This window comes from Carcharhinus amblyrhynchos, chromosome 27 (genome assembly GCF_965287045.1).
Source record: "Carcharhinus amblyrhynchos chromosome 27, sCarAmb.v2.hapA, whole genome shotgun sequence".
Lineage (NCBI taxonomy): Eukaryota > Metazoa > Chordata > Chondrichthyes > Carcharhiniformes > Carcharhinidae > Carcharhinus > Carcharhinus amblyrhynchos.
The window spans coordinates 6,919,446-6,941,678 of NC_137350.1; the positions used below are offsets into that span (position 1 = coordinate 6,919,446).

Consider the following 22,233-nt stretch of genomic DNA (forward strand, 5'->3'; position numbering starts at 1 on the left):
CCCATGTCCCCCACGAGCCACCCCCACAGCCTGGGCTCCTCCTCAAAGATCTCAGGGATATCTGAGCTCCTCAAGATGAAGCTGCCATGCTCGCTGCTGGGGGGGGTCTGGCCCAGACGTGCGTGATGTTCATCTTGTGGTCACACACCAATTGCACATTTAGAGGGTGGAACCCTTTTCTGTTGACACACCACTGTGGATTCTGAAGCGGGGCCTTGAGGCTGACGTGGGTGCAGTCTATAGCCTCCTGCACATTAGGCAACACCGCAATGGCCGCGAATCCTGCAGCCCAGGCTTCCTACTGGGCCTGGTCCAGGTCAAGTTTAATATACTGGCCAGCTCGGGCATAGAGGGCATCCGTGACCTCCTTCACACAGATGTGGATGGCTAACTATGAAATGCCACAAAGGTCTCCACTGGGGGTCTAGAAGGAGCCACTGGCATAAAAGTTCAGAGCGGCCGACAATTTGACAGCCATCGAGAATGGGTCCCCCCCTCACTGCTCCCAGAACCCAAGATCCCAGTTGAGACCATCCTCATGTGTGGGATCTTGGGTTCATGTCGCACTATCTGTAACCCCCATGACTTGCCTGGGCTTGCAAAACCTCACTAACTGTCCTGGCTGGAGGCAATACACATCTCTTTAACCTGTGCTTAACCCTCTCTCCACTCACATTGTCTGCACCTTTAAGACCTGATTACCTGTAAAGACTCGTATTCCAACCATTATTTTGTAAATTGGGTTTGTGTCTTTATATACACTGTTTGTGAACAGAACTCCCACTCACCTGATGAAGGAGCAGCGCTCTGAAAGCTTGTGCTACCAAATCTGTTGGAATTTAATCTGGTGTTGTGAGACTTCTTACTGCGCTTACCCCAGTCCAACGCTGGCATTGCCACATCACAGTTACACAGGTACTGCACCCCCAAACCAATGCTGCCCCCGTGTGGCTGGAACCTATTGAATCTGAGTCCCATTCAAAAGCAGGTTCCATTTGCACTATTAGCAAGACTCTGCTGGAAGGTTACCCCAATTTCGTTGTGCTCAGAAATAGCCAATGCTGCTGTGAATGTTTTGAGGCTTTTCGGACAGTGGCCTGGAAGTGGGAAAGATGGAATAACAGTACAGCCGAAAGAAAATCTACAAAAAGGGGAGGCAGTGACACATTGGCATTGTCACTGGATTAGTAATCCAGAAACCCCGGGCAACGATCTGGGGATCCGACTTTGAATCCCACCACCACAGATGGCGAAATTTAAATTCAATAAGAAAAATGTGGAATTAAATGTCTAATGACCATTTCTCACTAATTTCTTTTAGGGAAGGAAATCTACTGTTCTTAACCAGTCTGGTTTACATGTGACTTCTGATCCACAGCAATGTAGTTGACTCTTAACTGCCCTCTGAAATGGTCTGACAAGCCACTCACGGGCAATTAGGGAAGGACAATAAATGCTGAATAAAAACACGTTAAAAAGGAGGGGATAAACTGGAGATTCTCATCACAAAGCTGATGATACGCCCCTCATATGCTTTCAATCAGATGAACAAACCCCATTTGCAGATTGAGGGACACAGATTAAAGTCACTGCAGGAGCTCCCAACATTACAAATCGCCGTATCTCAGAATCATAGAATCATACATTGCAGAAGATGTCCTTCAGCCCATCGGGTCTGTACTGACAGCGAGGAATACCTGACATCCCATCTCATCCCATTGCCAGTACTTCGCCCATGGCCCTGAATGTTATGGTGTGCCAAGTGCTCATTCAGATACTTCTTAAAGGATACGAGGTAACCCATCCCTACCACCCTCCTAGGCAGCACATTCCAGACCGTCACCACCCTCTGGGTAAAAAGATTTATTCTCACATTCCCCCAAAACTTCCTGCCCCTCACCTTGAACCTGCCTCCTTATGACTGACCGTCCAATTAAGGGATACGGCTGCTCTTTATCCACTCTATCCATGTCTCTTATAATCTTATACACCTCTATCAGGTCGCTCCTCAGTCTGTCTACTCCAATGGAACCAACCTTATCCAGCCCCTCTTCACAACTGAAGTGTTCCAACCCAGCAGCATCCTGGTGAATCTCCTCTGCACCCCCTCCAATGTGTTCACGTACTTCCTATAATGTGGCGACCAGAACTGCGCACAGTGCTCTAGCTGTGGCCTCACCAAGGTTCTATACAACTCCAACATGACTCTCCCGCTTTGAAATCTATACCTTGATTGATAAAGGCAAGTGATATGCCTTTTTCATCACCCTAAAAACCTGCCTTTCCGCCTTCAGGGATCGGTGGATAAACACACTAAGGTCCCTTTCTTCTACAGAATTTCCAAGTGTCCTACGATTCATTGAGTACTTTCTTGTCAAATTCCTCTTTCCAAAGTGTATCCCCTCACACTTTTCAGGGTTAAATTCCATCGCCATTTATCTGCCCATTTGACCATTTGGTCTGTATCTTGTTGTAGCCCGTGACGCTCAGTCATGTGATGCAGTTGAGATTTCTGCTGCTTCAGATTGTGTAAACGGTTGTCTCGTGCGTGACATTAAATCTGGTTTGTTGCTCGACTGAAAATAAAACGACCATCGCAGAAGAAGCAAATGGTACGGCTCGTTAGGCGCCTTGGGGATTGGAACTTGAGACTGCTGAAGAGACTCAGTTGTGTGAATGCAGGGTCAGTAACAGGCTTTTGTGCAGCATTCAGATGTCACAGGGGCCAAACAGATCCCTGTCATTTTGCTTTGGAAACTAGATACATTGATCAGCACACAACCACAAAGACTGAATGGGTTAGCTAACGCCTGCAATGTCTACCTGGATGGAGGGGTGGTGGGAACTTTCTGAAAAAAATTCTGGCTACAATTCCTGCAGAAATTCTGCCCCCCTTTCATTAAAGGGAACAACTACGAAAGAGAGAATTGCACTTACGTAGCGCCTTTCATCATCCCTTGAAGCATTTGACAGCAAATTAAATAGTAAAATGGAGCAAGCAAGGAAAATGGCCAAAGTCCACATGCAGCAACAAAGTAATGACCAGGTAATTGCTGTGGTGGTTAGCACTGCTGCCTCACAGCGCCAGGGACCCGGGTTCGATTCCCGGCTCGGGTCACCGTCCGTGTGGAGTTTGCACATTCTCCCCGTGTCTGCGTGGGTTTCCTCCGGATGTTCTGGTTTCCTCCTACAATCCAAAGATGTGCTGTTTAAGTGCATTGGCCATGCTAAATTCTCCCTCAGTGTACCTGAACAGACGGCAGAGTGTGGGGGATTTTCACAGTAATTTCATTGCAGTGCTAATGTAAGCCTGCACGTGACACTAATAAATAAACTTCAAACTTAAACTTAAAAACAGGTAGTCAAGTTGGTTAATGTGGAAACGTTGACCAGGATGTCGGGAAGAATCTCATGCTCTTTAAAACAAGATCATTGAATATTTTTAATCCACTCGATGTTAGATGCGATTTAACATCTCATTTGAAACATGGCGCCTCTGACAGTGCAGCACTCTCTCAGTCCAGTGCTAAAGTGTCAGATTATACGTACAGAATCTCTGGATTGGGGTTTGAATCTGGAATCCGAGGAACAAAGCCCAGGATATTAAATCACAGAAAACATATCTGTGGCTTTGATCTTTACATTGCTCCATTAGAGCACGAGCTGCTTGCATTCTTGCCAGTAAGCACGGTGTCCCTCCTCAAGGTCCAGTGTGAATAGTTATTTACAATGAATGCCCAGTTCACCTCACACACGTCAGTGTGTGTGCCTGGTTCCCAAGGCGACCAGTTGTACGGCCTCTCAAACGGTTTAGAAGCTAACAGATCTGCAGTGACACTCTCCAGCTCAGAGTGCTGAGCCCGGGGCTGAAGAACATGTACTTTGAAGAGAACAACGTATTTTCTCCTCAGGCGTGGAAACCAGAGCCTCAGGCAGTGCAGATAATTCAGCAGCAGGTTAGTGAAACCCACAAGCCCAGGTTCCGGTGTGAAGAGGGCCCAGCACCTTCTTGTGGGCCATTTTACACAGTCTCTCTTGAACTGGTTAGCTTATTAATGCTAGTTACTGACTCCTTACAATAACAGTGTGGGCCATGCTCAGTGCCAGCTCTGGTGTATGTGATGGTCCTGTGGGTCACCTCAGGAGTTCAGCTCTTTTGTCCATGTGTGAACCTAGACTGTTAATGGGGTCAGGAGCTGACCCTGGCAGAACACAAACTGAGTGTGTCTGAGCAGGTTATTGCTGAGTAAGTGCTGCTTCATAGAAACCCTACAGTGCGGAAGGAGGCCATTTGGCCCATCGAGTCTGCACCGACCACAATCCCACCCAGGCCCTACCCCCATATCCCCACATATTTACTGCTAATCCCTCTAACTTATGCACCTCAGGACTCTAAGGGACAATTTTTAGCACGGTCAATCAACCTAACCTGCACATCTTTGGACTGTGGGAGGAAACCGGAGCACCCCGAGGAAGCCCACGCAGACACAAGGAGAATGTGCAAACTCCACACAGACAGTGATCCGAGCCGGGAATCGAATCCAGGTCCCTGAAGCTGCGAATCAGCAGTGTTAACCTAATTTTTTGACCTAACTGAGGCATACAAGATGATCAGAGGGTTAGATAGGGTGGACAGTGAGAGCCTTTTTCCTCGGATGGTGATGGCTAACATGAGGGGACATAGCTTTAAATTAAGGGGTGGTAATTATAGGGTGTCAGGGGTAGGTTCTTTACTCAGAGGGTAGTAAGGGCGTGGAATGTCCTGCCTGCTGCAGTTGTGGACTTGCCAACTTTAAGGGCGTTCAAATGATCAGTGGATAGGCATATGGATAACATTGGAATAGTTTAGGTTAGAGGGTCATTAGATTGTTGCACCGACCAGTGGAACCATCGAGGGCCGAAGGGCTCCCATGCCACCCCATGCTTCACAGCACTGTCAATGACTTTTTCTGTGTACAGGACATACCAGGATGTTGCTGGATAGATGCCAGCGTTGTAGCTGTACAGATTTACAGAATCCCCAGGGTGCAGGAGGCGGCCATTTGGCCCATCGAGTCTGCACCAATTCTCTGACACAGCATCTTATCCAAGTCCATGGCCCCCGGCCCATATCCCTCTAACCTCACGCATTTTACCCTACTAATCCCCCTAACCCATTAAGGGGCAATTTAGCATGACCAATCAACCTAACCTACACATCTTTGGAGTGTGGGAGGAAACTGGAGCATCTGGAGGAAACCCACAGACTCAGGAGAATGCGCAAACTCCACACAGACAGTCACCCAAGGCTGGAATTGAACCTGGTCCCTGATGCTGCGAGGCAGCATTACTAACCACTACATCGCTCCAAGTTCTGGGGCACAAGTCTTCAGTACTATTGCTGGAATATTTTTGGGGCCCATTGCCTTGTCTGTACTCTCTGTATACTGCAAAATCCTCCTTACTAACATCTGCGGGCTAGTGCCAAAACTGGGGGAGCTGACCCACAGACTGGTCAAACCTGACATTATCAATAAGGTATGATTCTGTGAGTATGACAATGTCCGAGATACCACCATCACTAAACCTGGATATGTCCTTCCCACCAGCAGGACAGACCCAGCAGAGGTGAATTCAGCCAATTCAATTCACTCCACGTGATATCAAGAAATGTCTGCACTCTCTGTATACTGCAATTTCTTGATATCACATGGAGTGAATTGAATTGGCTGAAGACTGGTGTCTGTGATACTTGGGACCTCTGGAAGAACCATTCACTTGGCTCTTCTGGCTGAAGATTGCTTCAGCGTTATATGATGTGCTGGGCTCCCCCATCATTGAGGATGGGGATATTTGTGGAATCTCGTTCTCCAGTGAGTTGTTTAATTGTCCACCACCACTCACAAGGCGTCAGGACTGAGGGGCTGAGATTTAATCCGTTGTTTGTGAAATCACTCGGCTCTCTCACTTGTTGCTTATGTTGTTTAGCGCACAACTAGTCCTCTGGTTTAATGGTAATGATAGATTTGGGGATATGCCGGGCTATGACGTTACACATTGTAGTCGAGTACAATTCTGCTGCTACTGACAGCCCACGTCGCCTTGTGGATGCCCAGTGTTGAGTTGATGGATTTGGTCAAAATCTATCCCATTTATGACATTGATACTGCCACACAACAGCACAGTGGTTAGCACTGCTCCTCCACAGCTCCAGGGACATGGGTTCAATACCCAGCTTGGGTCTGTGTGGAGTTTGCGCATTCTCCTCGTGTCTGCATGGGTTTCCTCTGGGTGCTCCGGTTTCCTCCCACAGTCCAAAGATGTGCGGGTTAGGTTGATTGGCCATGCTAAGAAATTGCCCCTTAGTGTCCTGGGATGCGTAGGTTAGAGGGATTAGTGGGTAAAATATGTAGGGATATGGGGATAGGGCCTGGGTGGGATTGTGTTCGGTGCAGACTCGATGGGCCGAAAGGCCTCTTTCTGCGCTGTAGGGTTTGATGACTGAAACATGGTTGAGGGTATCCCCTATGTGAAGGTGAGACTTCGTCTCCCCAAAGGCTGTCTGGTGGTCACTCCAACTGATACTGTCATAGACAGATGCATCTGCGTCCAGTAGATTGTTGAGGATGAGGCCAGGTAGGTTTTTCCCTCTTATTGATTCCCTCACTACCTGCCTGGTGGAGGAGAAGATTGCACAAAATTCCCGATCCTCAGCGACAGGGGAGCTCAGCAGATCAGCGTAAAATATAAGACTGAAGTTTTCGCAACAATCTTCGCCCCCTCTAGCAGTTATGTCCTTTAGGATCTGCCAGCTTTGTGCCACTCTTGGTGATGGACACTGAAGCTCCTCACGCAGAGTACATTGTGTGCCCTTGTGACCCTCAGTCATTCCTCCAAGTAGTGTTCAATGTTGTAATGTCAGAATTACATAAGGAGTTGTGGGTGCAACACCCTAATGACATCATCATCAAATCATGTGATCAGCTCTTAAAGCAACCTGCAATCCTCTTAAATATATAACAAAATGGAGGACTACCAATTCATCAGCTGGGGGAGAGTAGGGGACAGTACATGGTCATCAGCTAGAGGTTTCCTTGCCCATGTTTGACCTCGTGTCATGAGACTCCATGGGGTCCAGAATCGGTGTTGAGGACTCCCAGAACAACTTCCTCCTGACTATATACCACAGTGCCGCCTGCCACCTCTGCTGGGTCTGTCCTGCTGGTGGGGAGGACATATCCAGGTTTAGTGATGATGGTATCTCGGACATTATCTGTAAGCTATGATTCTGTGAGTATGACAATGTCAGGTTTGACCAGTTTGGGGGTCAGCTCCCCCAGTTTTGGCACTAGCCCGCAGATGTTAGTGAGGAGGATTTTGAAGAGTTGATCGGACTGAGTTTGCCATTATCATTTCCAGTGCATAGGTTGATGCAGGGTGCTCCATCCAGTTTCATTCCTTTTGGTTTCTTTTGTAGTGGTTGAAAAAACTGAGTGTTTTGCTGGGCCATTTCAAAGGGCACATTAGAGCCAACTATGTTGCTTTGGCTCTGGATCAGACCAGGTAGGGGTGGCAGATTTCCTTCCCGAAAGGACATTAGTGAACCAGATGGGTTTTTATGACAATCAACAATGGGTTCCTGGTCACCAATGATGAGACTAGCTTTTTATTTCAGTGGTGGAATTTGAATCCATATCTCCAGAGCATTAACCTGGGCCCCTGAGTTTCTGGGCCTCTGGGTGCCCAGACCCCTTGATCCCTGGGCCTCTGGATCCCCAGGCCCCTTGATCCCTGGGCCCCTGGATTCCCAGGCCTCTTGGTTACCAGGTTCCTGGATTCCCAAATCCCTAGATCCCCGGGCCTTTAGGTCTCCAGAGTTCTTGATATCTAGGCCTCTAGGTCTCTGCGTCTCTGGGTTTGCAGGCCTCTGTGTTTCCAGGCCCCTAGATCTCTGGGACTTTGGATTCCTGAGCCTCGGGGTTCCCTGGCCCCTGGATTCCTGGGCCTCTGCATTCCCTGGCCCTTGGATTCCCGGGCCTCTGGGTTCCTGAGCCCCTGGATTTCTGGGCCTCTGGGTTCCCAGGCCCCTGGATCCATGGGCCTGTGGGTCCCTGAGCTTCTGGGTCTCCTAGGCCCCTAGATTCCTGGGCCTCTGGATTACTAATCTAGTCGCATCGTCATGACACCATCCCCTCCCCTCAACATTATTTTAACCCGTCTCATTTCCTGCAGATTCCGCAACAGCCGGCGACCATATTCCAGAATCTGTCTGGACCACAGCACCTTCAAACTCCGTCAATCAGGAATGGGCATGTGAAGGAAGGTAAGAACCTCCTTTCTGTCAGCACTTAGAGCAATAGCGAAGGGCTAACTGGAAATAACCAGGGACTAATCGGAGTAACCAGGGACTAATCGGAGTAACCAGGGACTAATTGGAATAACCAGGGACTAACTAAAATAATCAATTACTAACTGGAATAACCAGTGTAATAACTTTGAAGGAAACTCATTGAGGCTTAGAGTTATAAAGGGTTTATTACAATGATAACTAGATTTACAAAGACAAGGCTCTGTCAGAACTGAACACACCCAATTCTCCACACCTCCCCTGAGTCTAACCGAGGATCCTCCCCAGTCCAGGATGCACATCCTTGCTCCTGTTTGGTTCTGCTCCCTGCCCTGCCATAGGATCCAGCCCGATCACATGGTCCTCAGGGACCGCCCTCTTGGCACCCAGGCCTTAAAGAGGCCCCGCTACCACAACCAGGGGCTAACCGAAATAACCAGGGATTAACTGGAATAACTAGAAATAACCAGAGAGAGAGAGAGAGAGGTGGGTGGCACAGTGGCAAGGAGTGGCCTGTGCCTCACAGCACCAGGGACCTGGGATCAGGCCTTAGGTCACTGTCTGTGTGGAGTCTGCACATTCTTCCCATGTCTGTATGGGTTTCCTCCAGGTGCTCCGGTTTCCTCCCACACTGCAGAGATGTGCAGGTTATGTTGATTGGCCGTGGTTATGTGTGTGAGGGTAGGGCAGGGGAGAGGGCCTGGGTAAGATTGTCAGACTGGGTGGGCCACATGGCTTCATTCTGTGCTGTAGGAACTCGATGATTCTACGACTAGACAGCTGGAATTACTTTTAATGCTTTACATCCGATACGTATTAATATTGGCGGCACGGTAGCACAGTGGTTAGCACTGCTGCTTCACAGCTCCAGGGTCCTGGTTTGATTCCCGCCTCAGGTCACTGTCTGTGTGGAGTTTGCACATTCTCCTAGTGTCTGCGTGGGTTTCCTCCAGGTACTCCGGTTTCCTCCCACAGTCCAAAGATGTGCGGGTTAGGTTGATTGGCCATGTTAATAAATTGCCCCTTAGTGTCCTGAGATGCGTAGGTTCGAGGGATTAGTGGGTATAATATGTAGGGATATGGAGGTAGGGCCTGGGTGGGATTGCGGTCGGTGCAGACTCGATGGGCCGAACGACCTCTTTCTGCGCTGTAGGGTTCTATGATATGGCAGAGAATAGGGGCCGGGGGGACCATAGTCGACTTGTCCTCCCAGTGGGTAAACCTGAGTGTTGGGAGCACTCTCGCAGGAAGGAAAATTAACAGAAAGCGTCAGAGAGGGAAGCAGAGGAAATACAGACGATGGATATAATAGACTAGCTGCTGTGGACTTAATTGGAATTAAAGGCAGGAAAGGAGAGACAGAGATGGAGAGCCACGGTGGCCATGGGAAGGAGGAGACGCCTAGAAACATGGTTTGCTGAATTGCAATGATGAATAGAAATACTAGTTTCATCACCCTCCATAAAAGGTGATGTTATTGATGCTGATATCAGGCCCATTTGTCACCCAGATAGGGACATGTCTGATCAATAAAGACTTCACGTTGTTCCTGAGCCTGATAGTACACACCTGCATTAAACAGTGGGGAGTCACTGGGGAGCAAAGGTACCAATTTAGTGACTGTATCTGCGGCCTGTGCAGTGAGTCACATTGTTATTTCATTGATGACGTTTCAATCCAAACAAGAATGAGTTCTCCTTACATCTGTGAATTACAGTGAGTAAAATCACACCCCTCCCCTGATTGTGTGGCAAATGGTGTTAAATTAAAACCCAATAAAGCTTCACCGGATAGGGAAATGAATGTTACTTATTCAGAACAGAGACACATGGGTTAATATTAAGGACAACTGTACCTGTCCTGGGAGTGCTTGATGGGGACAGTATAAAGGAAGCTTTACTCTGTATCTAACCCATGCTGTACCTGTCCTGGGAGTGTTTGACAACATCAGGCTTAAGTCCAACCAGTTTATTTAGTGACTTAACTTGGACTTAAACCTGGTGTTGTCAAACTTCTTACTGTGCTTACCCCAGTCCAACACCGCATCTCTACATCTGGGAGTGTTTGACAGGGACAGTGTAGAGGAAATTTTACTCTGTGTCTAACCCTGTGCTGTACCTGTCCTGCGAGTGTTTGATAGGGACAGTGTAGCGGGAGCTTTACTCTGCATCTAACCCCGTGCTGTACCTGTCCTGGGAGTGTTTGATGGGGGCAGTGTAGCGGGAGCTTTACTCTGTATCTAACCCCGTGCTGTACCTGTCCTGGGAGTGTTTGATGGGGACAGTGTAGAGGGAGCTTTACTCTGTATCTAACCCTGTGCTGTATCTGTCCTGGGAGTGTGTGATGGGGACACTATTCAGCAATGAGTTCAATGACCTTACTGAGTTTTTTCAATGACCTGATTTAATAAAATGGGCCAGAGATGAAATGGCACATAAGGAATGTTGAATGTAATAATATGAATGTGAGGAGGAGATTCTGTAAAGTGATTGCAAGACAAATGAAAAGAAAATCCTGGCAACACACAGAAAGTCAAAGGTTCATCATTCCAGGACTCCTGTACCTTTTTCATTTTTTTGATTTGATTTGATTTATTATTGTCACATGTATTAACATACAGTGAAAAGTATTGTTTCTTGCACGCTATACAGACAAAGCATACCATTCAGGACAGGAGAGAGTGCAGACTGTAGTGTTACAGGGTGTAGAGAAAGACCAACTTAATGCAAGGTAGGTCCATTCAAAAGTCTGGCAGCAGCAGGGAAGAAGCTGTTCTTGACTTGGTTGGTACGTGACCTCAGATATTTTTACCTTTTATCCAATGGAAGAAGGTGGAAGAGAGAATGTCTGAGTGTGTGGGGTCTTTAATAATTCTGGCTGCTTTGCCGAGGCAGTGGAAAGTTTAGACAGAGTCAATGGGTGGGAAGCTGCTTCCAGAGTTTGGGAATTCACTGGTTTACAGGTTCTAAACATTAACGTGTTTCTTCTCCTAGACCTGGTGGAGCTGATGATGATACAGAATGCCCAGATGCACCAAGTGATCATGAATAACATCACCATGGCAGCTCTCACCAGCTTTGGTTACACTGCACAACCACAGCCTGCCGTACAGGTCAGAGGGCAACTATTTACACCTCATGCTGAGAAAGCCACTTTGCGTTCGGGGACAGAGGGAAGGCAATAGAGAAGCAAGAATGAGGCAGGGTCCCAAATCAAGGTTTTAACATCCATTTCAAATCAGAATTCAATGGCAGTTCCCTCTCCTCTGTCACGAGATGTAGATTCAAATCCCTGAAATCCTGGACACGGAATCAAGTCTGACTTGTCAATGCAGTACTGAGGGAGTGCCGCACTGTCAGAGGGTCAGCGCTGAGGGAGTGCCGCACTGTCAGAGGGTCGGCGCTGAGGGAGTGCCGCACTGTCAGAGGGTCGGCGCTGTGGGAGCGCCGCACTGTCAGAGGGTCGGCGCTGAGGGAGTGCCGCACTGTCAGAGGGTCGGCGCTGAGGGAGAGCCGCACTGTCAGAGGGTCGGCGCTGAGGGAGAGCCGCACTGTCAGAGGGTCGGCGCTGAGGGAGAGCCGCACTGTCAGAGGGTCGGCGCTGAGGGAGTGCCGCACTGTCAGAGGGTCGGCGCTGAGGGAGCGCCGCACTGTCAGAGGGTCGGCGCTGAGGGAGCGCCGCACTGTCAGAGGGTCGGCGCTGAGGGAGCGCCGCACTGTCAGAGGGTCGGCGCTGAGGGAGCGCCGCACTGTCAGAGGGTCAGTGCTGAGGGAGTGCCGCACTGTCAGTGTTTTGGGAGCTTGCTGTGTTCCTGCAACTCAATAGGAACAGCAATCTGCTCTAGTAATCGTTTATATCCACTTGAATATGGGCAGCATCTCTGTTTAACATCTCTCCAACAATGTAGCACTTCTTCCATACAGCACTGGGGTATCAGATTAGATTATGGAGGGGGCCTTCTAACACGGAGGGATAGATGCTATGATTGAGCTGTGGCAGACACAGCTTGTTAGGAGTGCCCCTTGCACAAGATGAACATTAACTGAACTGGTGATGTTGCTGGACCAATAATCCAGAGACTGGGAGTTCGAATGCCATTAATGCAATTTGAGAATCTGTGTTTAATCTGAAAACAGAAATGGAAATTAGAAATACTAAATAAATATCCTTTAGGGGCTGGCTATTACGGCTGCTTCACCAGCAGCAACACACTAGAAAAATCTTTTTATGAAGATCGGGCAGAACAGTGGCACAGTGGTTAGCACTGCTGCCTCACAGCGCCAGGGATCCAGGTTCAATTCCAGCCTTGTGACTGTCCATGCACATTCTCCCTGTGTCAGCGTGGGTTTCCTCCAAGTGCACCAGTTTCGTCCCACAGCCCAAAGATGTACGGGTTAGATGCATTGGCCTTGCTAAATTGTCCCTTCAGTGTGTAAGTTAGCAGGATAAATATGTGGGGTCAGGGGATAGGGCCTGGGTAAGATGCTCCGTCTGAGAGTCGCTGCAGACTCGATGGGCAAAATGGCCTCCTTCTGCCTCATTGGGTTTCTATGATTCTAAGGCTCAGTGAGTGGGACAAAGTCATGGTCCCAACTAAGACTGTTCAATGGCCACTTAATGAGACAATCTGGCAATCTCCAAGGTGGGGTGTCCTTCCAAATGGAGTGGCACCGTGATTAACACTGCTGCCTCACAGCGCCTGGGACCCGGATTCAATTCCTGGCTTGGGTCACTGTCTGTACAAACTCCACACATTCCCCCCGTATCTGCGTGGGTTTCCTGCAGATGCTCCAGCTTCCTTTCACCACTCAAAGATGTGCTGGTTAGGTGCATTGGCTATACCAAATTCTCCCGCAGCGTAACCGAACGGGCACCGGTATGTGGTGACTAGGGGATTTTCACAGTAACTTCACTGCAGTGTTAATGTAAGCCTACTTGTGACGAATATATAAACTAATCTCAACAAGTGAGGCTGATATCCTGCCTGCTGCTAATCTATGCTCATTAGCGTGATGGGAATTTGTTTCCCACTGATTCTCGGGATGGTAGCTTTCAAGCTTCTAGCATCTGCAAAATTCAGGCCCGTGTCTCTAATCTGATCTCATAATCCCTGTTACAAGTTGACAGGGAATGCCACCACCCCCACCATACTGGACTTTAGCCATTTACACCAGAAATTCCAGGGGCAACAACATCTGAATGGTAAACTCTCATTCCCGTTCAAACTATCCATTGGTCTATCCACTTGTTGCAACAATCCTCTAAAATACAGGCATTCCTCTGAGTCTTGCCCTTTCTTCATTCCCCAGTAAATTGACAATGCCATTGGCTGATAACCATGTCCCTGTCAAGTCTAAGAATCTCTCCATCTTTCCCCTTCCTCTAAGGACTTTTCTTAATGCTAACTGTTTCAACCAAGCATTTGGTCACCTGCCTTAATATCCCATGTGGTTTGATGTCAATTTATTGTTAATAATAATCTTCCTATGACTGTCATTGGGACATTTCTCCCATGTCAAAAGTGCTACACAAATGCAGAGTTGTTGTTCAATTAGTTTGATGCGGACACATTCCATCTGGTATGGCTAACACCAGCTGTCCTATCAGTTGTTATTTTAAAATCGAGAACTTTGAAACTTTGTGCGTTTGACAGAAAGTCTTAGCTTTGAACAATGCATTATCTTTTATTTGTTGCCTTCAGAACCCAGTGTCAATCAGAATGGAAGAGAGTGAGCCGGATACTGTATATCACCATCACTATGAACCGTGGCCATATCCTGCATACCCTGCTTGGCCCACTGTGCCGTCCCAAGCCCAGACCCAGAGCCAACCTCAGGCACACCACTTGCTACTGCAAGAGAATCTGAGACCGACAGTACGACACATCAGTGGAGACGCACCCCCAGGTCCGCAGAGAGAGATGTAAGCACTTTCATTGTCCGCGGGGCTGCAGAGCATCCTCATTAGAAGATGGGGATCATGGAGTATCCCAAAACCAGAGGCTTCCGGGGATAACATTGGGATTTAGGATCAATGGATTTGGTAAGACATTCCGTCAGCAGCTGTGTGCCCTCCCTGGCAATGGGTAGAGTATCATTGGCCAAGAGGATTCCAGGTTGGAAACCTGTTCACACATTGGCTGATTTCATCAATTCATTGAATCATAGAATCTTACAGTGCAGAAGGAGGCCATTGGGCCCATCGAGTCTGTACCGACTGCAATCCCATCCATAACCCCACTTATTTACCCCGCCATCCCCTTAACACTAAGGGGCAATTTAGCATGGCCAGTCAACCTAACCCACATATCTTTGAACATAGAACATAGAACCCTACAGTGCAGAAAGAGGCCCTTCGGCCCATCGAGTCTGCATCGAACACAATCCCACCCAGGCCCTACCCCCATATCCCTACATATTATACCCACTAATCCCTCTAACCTATGCATTCCTGAACACCAAGGGGCCATTTATTAACATGGCCAATCAACCTCACCCGCCCGTCTTTGGACTGTGGGAGGAAACCGGAGTATATGGAAGAAACCCACGCAGACTTGAGGAGAATGTGCAAACTCCACACAGATAGTGACCCGAGCCAGGAATCGAACCCAGGACCCTGGAGCTACCATGCCACCCTTTGGAGTGTGGGAGCCATGGTGTGACAAATTACCTGTGTACCTGCAAGATGGGGAGGAAAAATATGTTAACATTTCAGTTTGGGACTGTGTCTGGATGTGCAGGGGAATATACGAGGGTGGGAAACCAGGGGAAAGGGTCCAATCCATAGCAGCTTTCCAAGAAACTGGATAAAGTTGCTGATACTTCATTTTGCCTTCTACCCGCCTCTGAACTGGGATCTCAGAATGTCGACTATTGTTCCCTCTCTATTCCCTGTTTCAGAACAGGTTTTATCTATCCTATTAATTGTTATCAAGCCAGGTCTCTAACTTTCTCTCTGACCATTCGTGTGTGCATTTTGGCTGAGACCAACAGTGCCATTTCCACTTTCTTCCCCTTTGACATTTCTCTCCCATTGTCGTACCCTGACCATTCACCAGTGTGGCTCTCATCTCCCAGGGCATCAGAAGGAAAATATAAGAACATAAGAACTAGGAGCAGGAGTAGACCATCTGGCTCCTTGAGCCTGCTCTGCCATTTGTGAACTCAGCTCCACTTACCCGCTGCTCACCATGATCCTTAATTCCTTCACTGTTCAAAAATATATCTATCCTTGCCTTAAAAACATTCAATGAGGTAGCCTCAACTGCTTCACTGGGCAGGGAATTCATTAGATTCGCAAAGTTCCTCCTCAACTCAGTCCTAAATCTGATTCCCCTTATTTTGAGGCTATGCTCCCTAGTTCTAGTTTCACCCGCCAGTGGAAACAACTTCCCTGCTTCTATCTTATCTATTCCCTTCATAATCTTATATGTTTCTATAAGATCTCCCCTCATTCTTCTGAATTCCAAAGAGTATAGCCCCAGTCTACTCAGTCTCTCCTCATAAGCCAATCCTCTCAACTCTGTAGTCAACCTAATGAATCTCCTCTGCAGCCTCTCCAGTGTCAGTATACCCTTTCTCAAGTAGAATGACACAGTTTGGACCAGTATTCTCAGTATACAAGACTAGTATTCTTGTTTTCCCATTTTACTGTTTTTTCTCTTCTGGGTATTTGGAAGACAAATGAGGCTTGTCCCTGGAATCTTCAACAATATTCTTTAAACAAAATCAGATTACCTGGTTGTGTTGCTATTTGTGGGATCTTGCTGTGCGCAGATTGGCTGCCACATGTTTTCCTACATTACAAAAGTGGCCAGTGCTGGAATCCTCCCACCTCCCCCCCGCCATGGAATCGGAGCAGGTGAGGGGCAGACGACAGGAATGTCCGTTGACCTCAGATGGAAATTTCCAGTCACTCTCGAGCGTGGCTGTAAAATCCTCCCCCCACCCCCCCGCCATATTTCAAAAGCGTGTGATTGGCTGCAAGTTTCAATATGACTTGTGGTGGTTGGGAACGGTTTGCCATTTCCCCAAGTTTCCTTTCCCACTTTTCCCACTCATGTGTGGATCACTCTTCTTCCAAAGGTGCTGATTGGCGGGAACACTCCTTTCAGATCCAGGCCAGAGCCTGTGTGCTAGGCCTCGTTCCCGATCTGCAGGGCTGGGACTTGGGGTAATAGCTGCCCCTTCACTGCCTCACCCCAAGTTTCATTACTCACATCTGGCTGGGACCAGGCAGGTGGGTCCAGGATGGGGCCTACACCATCAACCATCATGACGTTCAGAATCACCGTGATAATGGATGCCACCGCCCACCCCCCCCGCCCCATCAGCCCCCCAAAATGGGTACAATAGGACATACCTATTCATCATAGAATCATAGAACCCTACAGTACAGAAGGTGGCCATTCGGCCCATCGAGTCTGCACCAACCACAATCCCACCCAGGCCCTATTCCTGCAACCCCAATTATCTACCCTACAAATCCCCCCACAATAAGGGGCAATGTACTGTGGCCAATCCACCTAATCCACACATCTTTGGACTGTGGGAGTACCCAGAGGAAACCCACGCAGACATGGGGAGAATGTGCAGTCTCCATACAGACAGTGACCCGAGTCTGGAATTGAACTCGGGTCCCTGGTGCTGTGAGGTAGTTGTGCTAACCACAGTGCCACCCTGCTGCCTTTATATCCTAGTGTTCCAGTTGCCGATGCTCCCTGAATTTATGAAGAGTCTGAATGAAGTTATTTCCAATGGGATATTACATTGTCTTTGGCCCTGCACTCTTTGCCAATGCAATGTCTGGCAACTATGCCCTCAATCCCAGCCCTGCTGTGTCATCCTATCCTCCTGTTGTTGATAGGCGAAGGGCAGTTGCCTCACTTCATGTGCCCATTTAGACCTATTTCAATTGGATCAACAAATGTGGCACTGAGTGACCCAGTGGCACTTGGCAGAGGTCGGCCTCACCAATGCCACTGTCAAAGGGCAGCACCTGTGCAATCTAGCACATAGGCACAGTGGCACAGTAGTTAGCACTGCTGCTTCACAGCTCCAGGGACTTGGGTTCGATTCCTAGCTCCGGTCATTGTGTGGAGTTTGCACATTCTCCTCGTGCCTACATGGGTCTCCTCCGGATGCTCCGGTTTCCTCCCACAGTCCAAAGATGTGCAGGTTAGGTTGATTGGCCATGCTTAAAAAAATTGCCCCTTAGTGGCCTGAGATGCATAGGTTAGAGGGATTAGTGGGTAAAATTTGTAGGGATATGGGGGTAGGGCCTGGGTGGGATTGTGGTCGGTGCAGACTCAATGGGCCGAAGGGCCTCTTTCTGCACTGTAGGGTTCTATGATTCTATGATAATCCAATTAAATTCAAATAGAATTCAAATAACACTGAGCAGCCCAATTACCAAAAACCTTGTAGAACTCACCACTGTAGGGTAAATATGAGAGTTACTGGGATAGCACCTGGGTGGGATTGTTCTCAGTGCAGGCTCGATGGGCTGAATGGACTACTTCTGTCCTGTAGGGATTCTATGTTTCAGTTCGACATCCCCATACCACTTGATTATCCCCCCCAACTACCCCTGACCTCATTTAACTGTCTTCACTCCCACTACTGATCCCACAGCATTCTCCATGTGACCTAATCATCCACTACAGCCTTGAGATCTTTTAAAGGACTTTCCTGACTGCAGCAGGTTTTATTGTGAAATGGGATGTGCCCTGCCCTCATGTCTTTTCTTGCACCTGATTGCCCTCCATATGGAAGTCAGACCTGATCAGAAATCCTGGTGAAAAATTTGCAAAAGTTTTAGGTCACAGAAATATTCCTAGGAACAGTAAAATTGCACAGCATCAATGCTAACTCTACAGTTTAGGCCAATCTGGTTTAACTCCCTCCTATTGTGCATTGTCCCACATACAAAATGAGACAAATCTTAGGATATCTCTCAAACAGAAAAGAAAATCCTAAAGTTTTGAAATTAGCGATAATATATCAGGTTAAACCAGTAAATATGTATCTAGCCACCTCCTTCTGCTCCCCCCCACCCCCATGGACTTTTGTTTACTCAAGTTCCCCTGGGATTTCTGAATAGAAAGATTGACAGGGCCATGCGATGATGTGGTAAATGTGCTATCCCGGGTCTGTAGCAGAGAGAAAACCTTTTTGCAGAAAGGTGTTTAGTTTGTATCTGAAGCCTGGTTGAAGATAGACGGATTTTTCAGCTTTCTGTAACTCTCTCTCTCTCTCTCTCTGAAAGCTTTAGCACTACCTACATTTGTTGTAGCAAGTATATTTGTAGTTGCTAACTGTATTAGAAGCAGCATTTAAGTCTATAAGAAGAATATCGCCTATTTGGAAATAAACTGTGATAAGTTAGAAATTAAAGTTGTTTCCTTTTCATTTTTAAATATTGTTCACCTCTAAGTTAAATTGCTACATTTGTTAGAGTTATAGTTAAACAGTGTTGTTAGATAAAGTTTGTTTCATGATAAATGATCCCTAATTTGTCTGTGGAGTAAATCCTGGAGTGAAGAACCTTTTCTTCACATTTATGCAACAATAGAAAAATTGTTGGGATCTAGTCAGATTTCCTGATGTAATTTGTTCTGGTCCGGGACCCTAACACAAAGCAAAGCAAATGGTTGAAATGATCTACTCCTCCACAAAAACCTGTCCTCACTCTAATCCCAAACCTGTCTTTCCACCTCCCCAGCAGTGGATCAGCTGAATGTATGGCCATGTGGAGTTGATAACCATGGCTGTGCAATGGTGATTGCAAGCTGGTAAAACTGTGAATGACCCAGTGAGTTAATCCAGTAAGATTGGCAATGAATAAAGGGCCAGAAAGGCCACGATTGCTTCTGTCGCTAAAATGGGCTCGGAATTAATCAGAATCTATTCGATTTTCTCCCAGCAAAGCCGTTCCTCCACCACCGCCACCAAGCGCCACCGGGACAGTTGGGGCTGATATCGGCCCAGCTTCAGGTAAGCTGAAACAACACAAAGTTCCTGTTTAGAGCCACCTAAACCCACCCATCCAAACTCTTCTTCTATGATGCCTCCGCTAAAACACACAATCTCTTTCAAGTTTAGTTCAGGCCAAACACACTGAGGTGTCTCAGCATTGGGCAGTACTGGAGGTGGCGCAGTGTTTAACTCTGCTGCCTCACTGCCAGGGACCTGGGTTCGATTCCCGACTTGGGTCACTATCTGTATGGAGTTTGCACATTTGCCTCATGCCTGCGTGGGCTTCCTCCAGGTGCTCCGGTTCCCTCTCTCAGTCCGAAAGATATGCTGGTTAGGTGCATTGGCCGTGCTAAATTCTCCCTCAGTGTGCCTGAACTGATGCCGGAGTGTGGCGACTGGGGATTTTCACAGTAACTTCACTGCAGTGTTAATGTAAGCCTACTATGACTCATAAATAAATAAACTTTAACTTTAGTTCCTGTGTTTCCAACAATCCTTTTTCCTCACTCCACAGACCCGGAAACCATATTTGAACTCTAACTTTGACATTGTGTGACTCAATGACTGGGATTTTATTGTCTCGCCCATCACAGGAATGGGAGCGAGCGCAGGGTGGACCACGTAAAAGCCCATTGACGTTGGGCAGGTTGATGAGCGAGGGTGTAACATCTCGCCCAATAACAGAATTCATTCTGTCTTCCACAGCGCCGTTCCCCTTCACCATGGGACCATCTGCTCACCTCGTTAGTTCCAATGTTTAAAGTATAACATGCCTGTGCTCTCATTCCTTTCTCCAAACTCTCCATTTCTGAGCAGCATCTTGTTTTTCTTTAATCCTCTCCCTTCTAACTCAAAGATACAAATACCCAGAGCTAGAGTAAAAAGTCCTTGCTAAAACCCATTAAAATACCGGCATATAACTAATGGGTGAAAGCATCTTTTACTGTACAGCTGAGTGTTGTTGCTGTCTTTTGTTTCCCCAATATGGTTAATAATCACACTTTCAGTTTGGAAAGGTCACTGTTCTTCTGGGTGAGATTCTCTGGCCCCCCCTCAGTGCTTTTTCCAGCTGCAAAAGGCAGCGTGTCTACCAGGCACCGGGTAGTGCCAAGGAGGGTGGGGCTACTGGGGGCAGGGCCGATTGGTACAGAGGAGGGGGAATCCCGCTGCACTGTATATTGGGGATCAGTGCGGTTGAAAGGGAGAGGGTGAGCAGGGTGGACTTGGGGCGATGGTCCACAGAGGGTGACGATTGGGACAAAAGGATCTGGGAAGTGTGCATGTGCTGATCTTGCAACTGACAGTTCAGCACATGCACAGTGGCCCACTCAGCGAGCCAACGCCAGCCTCATGGGTGGGATTAGACCCCTCCGCCACCCTCTTCCAGCACGAAGCCCCCGGCAGACTCTGTGAAGCACAGAGTTCCGGACATTCATTCCACACAGTTTGCCCAAAAACACAGGTGGAAGAAGCTCCTCTATCCCCGTCCGTTGGGCACTTGCTTATTTTTTTGGGAGAATCACATCTGTAACATTGATGTTTCACATGGTGATTGTTCAGGGTTTGGAATACACTGCCCGAGAGTGGTGCAGGCAGATTCCATAATGTCTCTCAAAAGGGAACTGAGATTGTTGGACTCCGGGGAAAGGTTAGGAGGAGTGGAGGCGATGGCCGAGTGGCATTATTGCTATTAATTCAAAAACTCAGCTAATGTTCTGGGGTCCTGGGTTCAAATCCCACCATGGCAAATAGTGGAATTTGAATTCAATTTTAAAAAAAATCCAGAATTAAGAATCTACTGATGACCATGAAACCATTGCTGATTATTAGAAAAACCCATCTGGTTCACTAATGTTTTTTAGGGAAGTAAATCTGTTGTCCTTACTCAGTCTGGCCTACATGTGACTCCAGAGCCACAGCAATGTGGCTGACTCTCAACTGCACTTGGGCAACTAGGGATGGGCAATAAATCCTGGCCTTGCCATGATATGTCTCATGAATGTATTTTTAAAAACACTCCTGGAATCATAGATTCCTATAGTGCAGAATGAGGCCATTCGGCCCATCAAGTCTGCACTGACAATAATCCCACCCCACATATTTACCCTGCTAATCCCACTAACCAACCCATCCTGGGACACTAAGGGGCAAGTTAGCATGGCCAATGCACCTAACCCGCACATCTTTGGACTGTGGGAGGAAACCCACACAGACAGTGACCCAAGCCAGGAACTGAACCCAGGTCCCTGGAGCTGTGAGGCAGCAGCGCTAACCACTGTGCTGCCCTTTCTTGCAGAGAGCTAACATAGACACGGTGGGTTAATCGGTTTCATTTGGTGCTGCAACCATTCTAAAAATTCGATGCTCATTATCACATTGTGTGAGTGATGAGCTGTGTAATTTCAAGTTGCTGTAAATCACTAAGGAAAGGCGAGATAGTGCAGTGTGTATTTTCCCATGAGGCTCATTCAGCTCTTAACCAATTCCCAGGAGTTGTTTTTGAAGGTAACCCAATGATCTGTTCTTCATTCTGTAGAATATTACGATGTGGCTGATGGCCAAATGTGACGAGTCCCTGGCTGTCCACTGAAGATCCTTCCTCAAACCACATGCCTGACTGCTGACACCTCACAGCCTGAGCACTGCAGCTAATGAAATGAGACTCTGTAAAGGTTGCAATAAACTCGCACTTGGCTGCACTTGTCTGGAAGCTTTGCTGTTATTTTGCTGATGACAGGCTCGTACGCGGTGGTTGGCTGAGGACTCCATCCGATTATCCACTTTTCAGAGAAACCAAGAGCCCTAAAACTGAAAGAAGAAACAGGACACGGTGTACACTTCCCACAGGTCCCCAGGACAGATTGTACAGCGAGCTGCATGCTCCCTGAGTTCACGTTTTTGGAAGATTTATACAGAATGTACAGCAGAGGG

At 47.8% G+C, this 22,233-nt stretch overlaps 1 protein-coding gene across 1 annotated transcript; it reads left to right on the top strand.

The window, feature by feature from the left end:
* The first annotated feature begins 3,800 nt into the window (after window positions 1-3,800).
* Window positions 3,801-21,983, top strand: LOC145359236 (proline-rich protein 29-like). Its single transcript, XM_080213731.1, has 6 exons — window positions 3,801-3,956; window positions 8,212-8,302; window positions 11,320-11,438; window positions 14,028-14,248; window positions 19,250-19,320; window positions 21,839-21,983. The coding sequence occupies exons 1-6, from the start codon at window positions 3,876-3,878 to the stop codon at window positions 21,868-21,870; spliced, it is 615 nt and encodes a 204-aa protein (XP_080069857.1). The 5' UTR covers window positions 3,801-3,875; the 3' UTR covers window positions 21,871-21,983.
* Window positions 21,984-22,233: the final 250 nt, after the last annotated feature.